The 12,305-nt window shown below is 46.3% G+C and overlaps 1 protein-coding gene across 1 annotated transcript in view; it reads right to left on the minus strand.

Annotated features, from left to right (window-relative positions):
- Positions 1-12,305, minus strand: part of MYO1F (myosin IF) — a 95,367-nt gene that overhangs the window by 47,955 nt on the left and 35,107 nt on the right. The window contains exons 2-4 of the mRNA XM_026681093.2: positions 3,547-3,684; positions 1,940-2,029; positions 753-847 (exon numbers count right to left, since the gene is read on the minus strand). Of these exons, the coding sequence (XP_026536878.1) occupies positions 753-847; positions 1,940-2,029; positions 3,547-3,684 (323 nt within the window). The remainder of the gene's footprint in view (positions 1-752; positions 848-1,939; positions 2,030-3,546; positions 3,685-12,305) is intronic.

Below are 12,305 nucleotides of genomic sequence, written 5' to 3' on the forward strand. Positions count from 1 at the left end.
AGAAGATAAAAGCCAACTGTGAAACTAACCTTTGCAGAAAGCAAAGACATTTTGAAACTCCAGCCTCGTGGACATTCCAGTATCTTGAGTTTGTATTTGAAGATTCTTATTTTGCAAATTATTTCTTGTCTGTTATCTTTTGGCAAGTCTTGCACAACTTGGCAAGACTTGTGCTTGTCACAGCTAATTATTTTGTAAAAGCTTTACAAGTTTTCTGTTTCTTTTGGATTGTGTTTGATTTGTTGAAAAAGGGTGTGGGTCAGACGCAAGTGCAAGGACTGCTCATAAGTGCTGTTGTAACTTTGAACAGTCACTAAAAAAATGGTTGTAAGAGATAAACAACATCTACATACCACTCAAAAGAGACAATCCAAAAGCCCAAAAGGAAACAAAAAGATCCAAACACCCCCTCACCAGCAATCAACACCCACATGAGCAGAAATTAACACCAAGATTAAGACGAGATCAACAATCAAGACAAATACCCCAAACAAGGAATTACCAGTGCAGATAAAAACAGGCTAACGGTAAATAACAGCTTAATCAAGAAACCACCAAGAACATTCCCTCCAACACTGACAGGGAAAGCCACCAGTGTATAAAAATAAGAGCAAATCCTACTGCCTTCTAGCACTGAAGATGTTACCTAGTTCGGTTATGAAATGTCTGAGAACAAGCTCAGACAGTGCTAAGGACCCACATGAGCTCAACCATGAGCTCCATATACCCTCTTCCATCAATACGAAATTTACCTGATGATGACACATTGGTTCTCTCCATCAATGAGCATATTGCGGTACATGTTGTCTGTGAGCGCATAGATGTGAGGTGGATTCTCGTACTGAGCCTAGAATATAAATCGGAGGCCTACAGTCAGGACTTAACATTTGCATTCATGGTCTTAGTTTTACTCTCTTGCTTTTAATATATATATAAAGGGGGTTTTATGTTTACAGTGGAATCCACGATTTTTACTTTTTGAATTCTGCTAATGGCTTAATAACAAACAGGGAAGAAAATTCCCACCATACTAGTGGTAGGGTTCAGCCAGTTTGCACCGGTTCAGACAAACTGGTTTTTAAATTACCCTGCCCCCACTATCAAACTGGATCCTGGGCACTGAGCTGCAATGGAGAAACGGGCAACAGAGAGGCTGGTGCAAGGGAAGGAGACGCCTGTTTTCCGTCTTTCTTCTCCCTTCTCCTTCCCTCATGCCAGCTGCTCCGTTGTCCATTTCTTCATTGCAACACAGCGCCCAGGATCCACTCTGATAGTGTGTGTGCGGGTTAATTTAACAACTAGTTTGTTCAGGGTCAGGTTGGCCATTGCGGGAGGCTCGTCCCACATGTGTGGCGGAACTGAACAATAGGGATTGGCCACACCTCCCACGACAGCCAACCTGACCCTGGGTGAACCAGTTGTTAAATTATTTGAATCCCACCATTGTACCACACCATATGAACAAGTGATTTAATTGAACATATTGCATTGTAATAAATAAATAGAATACATACATGAATTTGTACTAGTCTGTGATTTCAATAAACTGAATTGATTGATTAATACATGAATTAATCTGAGCTCAAGGAATTAAAGCAACGTAAAATTAAAATAAAACCAGCATTTCTGGGGATCATACCAAAAATCCATTTAATCTATCATCCTGAATTTGCTAGATATTACCTGCAACCTGATATAATGCAATCGTTCTTCTACAGTTCTTGCTTCAATTTGCAAAATCTTAGATCAATTTTTTTTAATTTTTATCAGCAGTCTTCAATGGTTTTTCTAGAAAGAGTGATATTGTTATACAATTCATTTTATTGGCTGGATTAAAAAAATGTAACTGGATAACAAAATAGATTGTAAGAAATTCAAGGAATGGGATCGTTCAGAACCCTTGGCTCTTAAGTTGATTTTTCTCATTGAATTGACTCACCGCTCCTTGATAGAGTTCAATTTCTCGATCTGTAAAGTAGGGCATCTGCTTAAAGGGGTTGACAGAAATAAGGACTGGTCCAATATAGGTCTGAGCATTGCTTATTAAGGACCAGAAAGAGGAAAAATAAATGGCCCGTGATTTCTTTAATGATGCTTGGGGTCAAAAAAACCAAATGAGATTTGCAGCCATTGTGCTTGCCATCCTGTAGACCAAACAATGTGCACTTAAAAAGTGGGTATCTTGAGGTATCAAAGCTACACCTGCAAGATATCCACAGATTCTTTCCTAACTGGAGATCCTTTGCATTCATGCCTGAATATAGACTTATATGTGGATTTTCCCTCACAGAGCAAAAAACCTGGACCACAGCTTAGTCACTGTCTGAAGTGATGATGCCTCCCCACCCCCAAAAAGGTACTTATAACCAGGGGTGGGATTCAACCAGGGGTGGGATTCTACCAGTTCGCACCTATTCGCTAGAACCAGTTGTTAACATTCTAAGCAGTTCGGAGAACCGGTTGTTAGAAGAAATTACTGGCCTAATCCTGTAAGGAAGGCAGGAAGGAAACATTCTGGTGTTGCTTACAGAAACTGCCTCTCCGTTAACCCTTATTACATTCTTGGCAGGACTAGACTTCCTGTCTCTGGAACTTCTCTGGAGTTTTTTCCTCCTCCTTTGCTGGTACTTTGCTTGTGTGGACTGACCATTCAATGTTACAATGGCACTGAAAAAAGTGACATGATCATTTTTCACACTTACGACTGTTGCAGCATCTCCACAGTCATGAGAGGCCAGGCGAGGAGATGCGTGCCTCGATGTGAGTGATATTGAGTTGGCCGCGCCCAGCCAATCACATGACCACCAAGCCACGCCCACCAACTAAGCCACACCCACAGAACCTGTTGTTAAAAAAATTGAATCCCACCCCTGGATTCAACCAGTGTTACTACCGGTTCGGTGACTACATTTTGTGTGTGTAAAAACACATTAAGCTGTGCCACCTGGAGAGCTGAAAAGTGTTGTGCACAGGTGCACAGCGTTTGAAAAGCCTCTTTTTTCCTGCTTTTTCAACCTCAGCTGTGCCGCGCAAAACAGCTGAGGTTGAAAAAGCAGGAAATAAAGGACAGGTAAGAGCCCGGGCAGGCAGGTGGGCCAAACAGCAGCAAACACAGAACTGGTTCGGTGTTTGCTGCTCTTCAGAGCTACTGGTTCTATAGAGCCTGGCAGAATCAGTAGCATCCCACCCCTGCTTATAACCTGGTTCTGAATGGCTGCCTTTTGTTGTGGTCTCATGACTTCATTTCAGGTGCCTGGCAATCGGCCTGCATTTATGAACGTTTGCAGCATCCTGTGCCCATAATTTATGAGGATTTTTGCTGAAAACTGGAATTTTCTTCCAGTTTTTGGTAAAAATGCCCCTGGCGAACAATAGTTTCGTTTAACAGCAGCCACAAAACCCAGCAGCCTCCATTTGCAGTTGTAACAATGGTTTAACGAACGAAAGGCTTTTTCTCATCAAACGGACTCAATCGATCCTTTCAACATTCTCCCTCATCATTTCCCGCCCCCACACACACACTTTAAAATATGGATAAAAGGATACAAAAATATAATCATCCATGTAACGTTTCTTCAGATTTTCAACGATGGCATCTTCATTAATTTTGGAGAGCAAGACCATGTCATCCACCCCGCTCTGTTTGACATTGTGGCTTTGCCAATGAAAGCGTTCCTTGCTGCCCTTTAAGAGAGAAGGGAAAAAAAGAGATTTTTATCCATGAGAAAGTAACCCTGGATTACGTGAGTGATCAGTCACTTTTCTTTGCTCTGGCTGGAGTGGATGGAGTTATAGCCAACACACCTGGAGGGCACCTGGTTGAAGAAGTATGACATACAAGTAGTCCTCGACTTACAACCATTCGTTTAATCATCATTTTCTTCTAATGACCTCATAATCCCTTGCGGGGTGGAGTCTGGGCGAGCAAATGGAGCTAGCAGAGTGTTTTAATGGCCGGATGCCCTTCCTGTTGCCAGTGTGGAGTTTTCTTCAGCAGATATATTCTCAGTGTGCCCAGAGAGAGAAATATCTGCCTCTACCTAGGAGCGAACTCACAGCCTCCTGATTGTGAGGCGAGAGCTCCACCCTAGGCCACCACGCCACTCCATCCAACCATTTGTTTAATGACCATTCAAATTACAACAGCACTAAAAAAAGTCACGTATGACCGGTTCTCATGCTTATGACTTATGACGGTTGCAGCATTCTGCACAGTCATGTGATCAGATTTCAGGTACTTGGCAAATGGCATGTTTTTATGACGGTTACAGCATCCTGGGGTGCTGGGATTGTCACCTGGGACCTTTCCAGCGAGCGTCTGACAAATAAAGTCAATGTGGAAAGCCAGATTCACTTCATGATTGCATGATTCACTTAATAACAGCAGTGATTCGCTTAACAACAGTGCCAAAAAGTCATAAAAGGTGGATCTGACTCACTTAAACAACTGCCATGTTTAGCAATGGAAACTTTGGGCTCAATTGTGTCATAAATTGAGGATTACCTTTAACTTTTATCCCTTGCAGATTTTTTTTTTAACCAAAATTGCATTTGTAGTAAAAAAAAAATTCCCCTCTTTTAACCACCAGCTAAAGATCTCTGCAAATCTTCAGGTTTTGAAAATAGAGCTTGTATCTCTGGTTTTAATCTGTTTTTCATGTTGAGATTGCTATACGTTTTGTTTCTTATTCTAAATTTGCTTCGCTTTTGATACATTGGCGAGTCGGATGAGTGAATAATGAGACTTCCCAGGAGTTTGTCTCTGGAGTTCAGTAAAAGAGAGAATGAGTAGGAATACCTGTTAGTTTTGAAGGATTATACACTGAAATGGGAGAAGTGAAATGCCACTTCTTGAAAGAAGTAAAGTAGGTTGGAATCGAATCGAATCGAATCGAATAGAATAGAATAGAATAGAATAGAATAGAATAGAAGAAATGGAAGGGACCTTGGAGGTCATCTAGACCAACCCCTTGCTCAGGCAGGAAACCTTATACCATTTCAGACAAATGGTTATCCAATCTCTTCTCTAAAACTTTCAAGATTGGAGCATTCACAACTTCTGGAGGCAAGTTGTTCCACTGATTAATTGTTCTCACTGACAGGAAATTTCTCCTTAGTTCTAGGTTGCTTCTCTCCTTGACTAGTTTCCATCCGTTGCTTCTTGTCCTGCCCTCAGGTGCTTGGAGAATAGCTTGACTCCCTCTTCTTTGTGGCAGCCCCTGAGAGCTTAGCCCTGCTGAGTGAGCGCCTCTGCCCGATGCCCGTGCCGCTGCAGCATTTGGAGCTGCTGGCACGTTTGGAGATGCGTGGGGACGGGCTGGGCGAGGGGTGGAAAGGATGGGCGGCTTCAGGCTCTCTCCCCCGGACCCGCCGGCCAAGGAAGCAGCGCTGCCGTTGCCTCGCCTCCCTGTCCGCGGACAGGTGGGCGCTATCACTGCCTCGGGCAGCCTCTCCCAGTGGCCCCTTCGGGGTTGGGCTGGAGGGACTTGGGAAGCCAAGCTCAGGTCGGCCCGGCTCTTTCACTTGGCAGGCGGGCGCGCACCTGCGGCTCACTTTTTGGTTCTGCCCAGCCTGCCCAGCTCCGGTGCAGCCCTGGCGGGATGAGCGGAGGGCCCAGCAGGGAGGTGCTTGCTGCCTTGGCCAGAGCTCCACCGCCGGGCAGGAGGGCCCACCTGTCAGCTGCGCTGGGCACCCCAGGCGAAGCTCTTTGTGCTCTGCCCAGCACCAGGCAAGGATGGCGGCTGGGTGCTTTTCCCGGGGTGGGCCAATCCTGTGCTGCGGCCCCGGGAGATTCGCCTCCCCACGTGGGGTTGGGCTGCCCTCTCGGTCAGGGGAGGCTTTGTCGTAGTAGGGTGTCATTTTTAAAAGAATGGGCTTTGCCTTTGAACGATGCCCGGAAAGGCGGCGACAGGAGTGCCTGAAGTCGAGTGTCTCCACAGGGCTCCGGTTGCAGGGAGGAGCCCTGGCCGGCCCCGCATGGCTGCGCCAAACGCCGTGGCGTTGCTCCAAACGCCATGGCAGCATGGGGAGAAGGGAAAGCAACAGTGGCAGAAGGTCTCCCGATACAAAGTGCCCCCACCAATGCTGAGGTCAACGCACCATATCCGGGTGTGCAGCAAAGGTATTTGGTGACAGTAGGGAGGTTGGTGGCAAGGCATGGCTCCCCACAGGGCGCTCCTAACTGAAAGCCCCCTGCCACCCCCCCCCCCATTTTGCATGTTTTAATATAGGCCTTAATTGGGGGGAGGGGCTTAATTTCATTTTATGCCTATAAAACATGCTGGGACTTCCTATTGGGGAAGGCTGTATTGTTGGGGAAACACGGTACTTGTAAATAAGAATAAATAAAATTAAGTTTTGAAAGGGGCAAAGTTTAAAGGGAAATCTGCAACTTTTTGTTGTTGTTGTTGTTGTTCAAAGTCAGAAGTTTCTACTTATCTACGATGAAAACCTGAGACAGAGAACAAGCCAACGGAATGATAGGGTTTCTGTTGATTATGTTTGAAGAAGAAAGAGGGAAAATGTAGGGATAAGAACCTGAAACTCTGAGCCACATGGCTGGTGGGATGTGTTAATTCCTCTTGAACTTGCAACATACCCACACTTGTTACAGTACTTGAAGAAAAATCAAAAGTTTTAGAGCAGCTGGTGACCATCCTTCAGATTAGGGGTCTCCAACCTTGGCAACTTTAAGCCTGGAGGACTTCAACACCCAGAATTCCCTAGCCAGCTTTGCTGGGGAATTCTGGGAGTTGAAGTTCTCCAGGCTTAAAGTTGCCAAGGTTGGAGACCCCTGCGTTCAGATGATGAAAAAGGCTAAGGATTTATCAATTCTAAGAAAGGAGGTTTTACAACAGAACTATTGTTCATCTTCCTAGAAGTTGGTGTCCCTTTCTCATTGCCTTTCTGTTCCTTACATGAGAAATCCCATTATTTTTCATTTATCACAATTGTATAGCTGTCCATCTTACAAGAAAATGACTCTGGGTGGCATACAATATTTATTTTTGGGAAATCTTTACTAGTTCTTTTTATCTTGCTCTCACACACACACAAAATCCTTTTCTAGTTGTGAGATACTTTTCTGGTTGTGAGATGCTTTTCTTTTTTCCCCCTTTTGTTTATATGTCTTTGAAATATCACGACCAGTTAGAAGGAAGGGGAGGTGAAGGGCCATAATTTGTTTGTATATTTATAGGACCATCCAATCAACAACATCGCTCGGAGCTGAGTATAAAAATTAACAAGAGACACAGAGGAAAACCGCACCGACTAATAATAAATAAAATGGTAGCAAGCCTTAACATTAATTAAGGAATTAATTAAAATTAATTAATAAATGAGTGAGAATAATTACCAGTAGAATGGCTTGACTTCAGAAGTTGTGGGTGCTCCAGCACTGGAGGTGTTTAAGAAGAGATTGAACAGCCACTTGTCTGAAATGGGATAGGGGAGTGATGGCTAACCTTTTTGGGCTCCTATGCCAAAAATTGTGTGCGTGTGTGCGCGCTCGTATACCAGCATCCAGAAGGCAATGTGTGCAGGCCCGCCCCACACCCCATGCGCATGCGTGCGCGATTCCCACCCGCTGCCCTCCTACCTGCACTGCGCCTCCCAGCTGATTTTCAGCCCGTTTGAGGCCTTTTTCGATGTCCCAGAGGCTCGAGGGAAGCCTCTGCAGCCTTTGTAGGCCAAAAAATTGGGCCCATTTCGTCACTTCCGGTATTTCCGGAAATACAGGAAGTGATGAAACAGGCCTGCTTTTCGGCCTACGAAGGCTGCAGAGACTTCCCTCGAGCCTCTGAGAGGCCAAAAAGGCCTCAAACTGACCAAAAATCAGCTCTGAGGTGCAGTCAGGTAAGCTTGCCTGGGACTCACGTGCCCACACAAATGGCTCTGCATGCCACCCGCCATCATGGAGGGTCTCCTGCTTGAGCAGGGGGTCGGACTAGAGGACCTCCAGGGTCCCTTCAGCTCTATTCTGATTGATTGGTTAAAAATATACTATAACTCGACCTATATTTATCTTGGCCCAAAACCTTGGGGAAAGGTTTTGAGTCAGCCATGTATTGAGGGAAGATTGTTCTAGAAGGTAGAGGGTTACTTCTGAGAAGGGGCCACCAATGGGTTAACTTTGAAATGAAATGAATGGAATTTTATTAAATAACTTTAAATGATTTATAAATGAGTTCACTTGATTCTACAGTGCACCTATGTCCACTCAATACTTACCTACCTGGTCACAAAATATAATTCTAACCCTATCCTGATAGATGGAGCTTTCTTTAGCTAGGACTCTGAGTCTCTCTCAGACACATCCTTCCTAGTTCCCTCCTTGTTCTAGAATGGTGTTTCTCAACCTCAGCAACTTTAAGTTTAATGGACTTCAACTCCCAGAATTCTGGGAGTTAAAGTCCATACATCTTAAAGTTACTGAAGTTGAGAAACACAATTCTAGAATAGAAACTGGTGAGGGATGCCCCACATTGCAGTGCTATGAATGGCAACCTTATGAGGAACAGCCCTCCAGAAGGAAAACAGAAAAGAGTGGAGCATGATGCCAAAAATGCCAATGCAATCCTAAACTACATTAACAGAGGGATGCAATGAAGACCAAGTGGGGTACTAATACTACTCTATAAAGCCTTAGTAAGACCACACCTGGAATACTGCATCCAGTTTTGGTCAACACACTATACAAAAAATGTTCAGACTCTAGAAAAAGGGCAGAGAAGAGCAACCAGGATGATTATGGGATTGGAGACCAAAACATATGAAGAACGGTTACAGGAACTGGGCATGGCTAGTCTAGTGAAGAGAAGGACCAGGGGAGACATGATAGCAGTCTTCCAATATTTGAGGGGCTGCAAACAGAGAGGAGGGGGTCAAGCTGTTTTCTAAAGCACCTGAAGGCCAAACAAGGAATAATGGATGGAAACTGAACAAGGAGTGTTGTGTTAGCAGACGGACACATGAGGCAGACACGGAGCTGAAGAATAATGTTGCTTTTATTTGAAAGATAACAGGTTATCGCGGCTGCAGCTGGGCTGGCAGCCAGCTGGCTGAAGCAGCTGATGCCGTTTGACAGCTCCTTTATAGTCTGCTGTCAAACGGCACCAACCAATGGGAACAGTCGGGTGCTCCCGCCAGAATGCGGACCAGATTGAAGACTTAGCTAGTCAGGGACACCACACCCCTTTCCCCTAGCTAAGTGCATGCGCGGCCCTGCCTTCTGGGGATCCATGGTACAGAAGAGGAAGTTGAACTAGTAGCTGCTTTGCGCACCTCCCCCATCTTGGCTTCTAGGAACAGAACCCGACCTGTCGCAAGGTAGGAGCACCCGGCCTGGGAAGGAGACTCTGGTGACCTCCAGCATGTGGTGGAGTAGGGTCCCCGAACTCTAAGGGCTGTGGGTCAGTACTGATAGTCGCCTGTTTGGAACCAAGCTGCAGAGATGGCAGGCAAGTTCCATTTGGGCGAGCAGCGTGCGAGTTTAGCTGTGGCTTGCGTGAAGGGAGATGAGCAGAAGGTGGGGGACCGCTGAGCTAGGGGTTGACTATGAAGGTCAAGGCCTAAGGGCCGAAAGAGGAGCAGGCACGTCGTGCTCCCTCGGCCCCCTTAGGGCAGTGACAATCCAACCTCCCACCTACCTAGCTTTTGCCCCCTGGGGACATATTGCCACCTCCAAGGAATGCAAGCCCAGGTGGAAGGACCCAATGGTGGGTGCGCGCTCCTTATTCAGCACCTGGCACCCACCACCCCCTAAATACAGGACCCCTTCCCCCAGAGTCACTTGGAAGGGGGCAGAGAGACCCTTCCCCCAGAGTCACTTGGAGACCCCCAACAGCCTTCCAGAGTCGCGTTGGAGGCTGCTGGAGCGAGAGCTCGACCCATAGGTGCCTTTGCCTGGGAGCCCATCGGCGGGCCAGGCAGGTTCTGTCAGCCGAGGGAGGCTAGGGTGCCTTTAAACCGCGCACTCTGAAACGCAGCCAGTGGTGCCTTTCTCCTCAGTCAGGAGACTTTGAGTTTCGCACCCTCAAAAGGGCGCACGCAGAAGTGCCTGTTAGGCAGTGACTTTCTCCTCAGCTGAGGAGGCTTTTTAAATTTGGCGCGCGCAGAGATTGTCTGCGGCTCCTGACATTCAGCGGCTTCGGCTCTTTCTTCAGTGACTTAGCTCAGTTGTCTTGCCTGATCGTCTTTGCTGAATCCCATCCTCGTCGCCAGTGTTGTGTTAGCAGACGGACACATGAGGCAGACACGGAGCTGAAGAATAACGTTGCTTTTATTTGAAAGATAACAGGTTATCGTGGCTGCCCAGCTGGGCTGGCAGCCAGCTGGCTGAAGCAGCTGATGCCGTTTGACAGCTCCTTTTATAGTGTGCTGTCAAACGGCACCAACCAATGGGAACAGTCGGTGCTCCCACTCAGAATGCGGACCAGATTGAAGACTTAGCTAGTCAGGGACACCACAAGGAGAGATTCAACCTGGAAGTAAGGAGAAACTTTCTGACAGTGAGAACAATCAACCCATGGAACAGAAGTTGCCTTCGGAAGTTGTGGGAGCTTCATCACTGGAAGCTTTCAAGAAGAAATTGGAGTGCCATTTGACAAAAATGGTATAAGGTTTCCTGCTTGGGTGGGGGCACGGGTTGGACTAGATGACCTACAACATCCCTTCCAACTCTGTTAATCTGAATGAATGAATATTGCATCCAGTTTTGGTCACTATGATATAAAAAAGATATTGAGACTCAGAGTGCAGAGAAGAGTAGGGGGCTGGAGGCTAAAACGACGATTAGGGGGCTGGAGGCTAAAACACATAAAGAAGAGTTGCTGGATATCTAGTCTCTTCATTAGACTAAACGAAGAGAAGGAGTAGGGATGACATGATAACAGTCTTCCAATATCTCAGGGCTTTCCACAAAGATGAGGGGATCAACCTATTCTCCAAAGCATCTGAGGGCAGAACAAGAAGCAATGGGTGGAAATTTGTCAAGAAGAGATCCAACCTACAGCTAAGGAGAAAATTCCTGCCAATGAGAACAATTAATCAGTGGAACAGCTTGCCTCTAGAAAATTGTGGGTCCTCCATCACTGAAGCTTTTAAAGAAAAGATTGGACAGTCATTTGTCAGGAATGATATAGGATCTTGAGCACAGGGTTGGATTAGAAGACTTCCAAGCAGTGGTGCTATTCAGCAGGTTCGTACCAGTTCTGGAGAATGGGTAGAGGAAATTTTGAGTAGTTTGCAGAACCGGCAAATCCCACCTCTGACTGCCCCTGCCCCCATCTATTCTCTGCCTCCTGAGTCCCAGCTGATTGTCTGGGTCTTCTTTTGTGCCCTGCACAGGAGAACGGAGCTGGAAAGCAGGTTAGTGCAGGGGTGGGATTCTACCGGTTGGCACCTATTCGCTAGAACTGGTTGTTAACATTCTAAGCAGTTCGGAGAACCGGTTGTTAGAAGAAATTACTGGCCTAATCCTGTAAGGAAGGCAGGAAGGAAACATTCTGGTGTTGCTTACAGAAACTGTCTCTCCGTTAACCCTTTTTGCATTCTTGGCAGGACTGGACTTCCTGTCTCAGGAACATCTCTGGAATTTTTTCCCCCCTCCTTTGCTGGTACTTTGCTTGTGTGGAGCGACCATTCAAAGTTACAACGGCAATGAAAAAAGTGACTTATGACCATTTTTCACACTTACGACTGTTGTAGCATCCCCACAGTCATGAGAGGCCAGGCAAGGAAATGCGTGCCTCGATGTGAATGGTGTTGAGTTGGCCACGCCTAGCCAGTCACATGACCACCAAGCCACGCCCACCAACTAAGCCATGCCCACAGAACCGGTTGTTAAAAAAATTGAATCCCTCCCCTAGGATAGTGGGATGGGGAGGGAATGGGGATTTTGCAGTAACCTTCCCCTGCCATGCCCACCAAGCCACGTTCACAGAACCGGTAGTAAAAAAATTTGAATCCCACCACTGCTTCCAACTCTGATATTCTGTATTCTATAAGCTCAATAGATGGAAGTAGCCATCAGACGGAGACAGGGAAGCTACTGTGGTTTGCTGGAACTCAGAGTCCTGCAGAGGAAACAGAAGCTGAGTATTTAGAGGAAATAGAGTAGACAGGGCAGAATGGGTGATGGGAGGGTGTTATTAGCCCTAAAAGGCAAAGAAGATGCAACTGGGCCCAATCAGAAGAAAAGAGTCGTGCTATTTGGTGACTCTGCTCTATGAAGAACTGAAACAAACACGTCAGCCAAGCCCATCGGCCCGTGAAGTCTGTTGTCTTTCAGGAAATTCCTGACT

The sequence above is a fragment of the Notechis scutatus genome, chromosome 1 (genome assembly GCF_049901735.1).
Source record: "Notechis scutatus isolate UNSWTSFEM ecotype Mainland chromosome 1, rNotScu1.2, whole genome shotgun sequence".
NCBI classification, from domain to species: Eukaryota; Metazoa; Chordata; class Lepidosauria; order Squamata; family Elapidae; genus Notechis; species Notechis scutatus.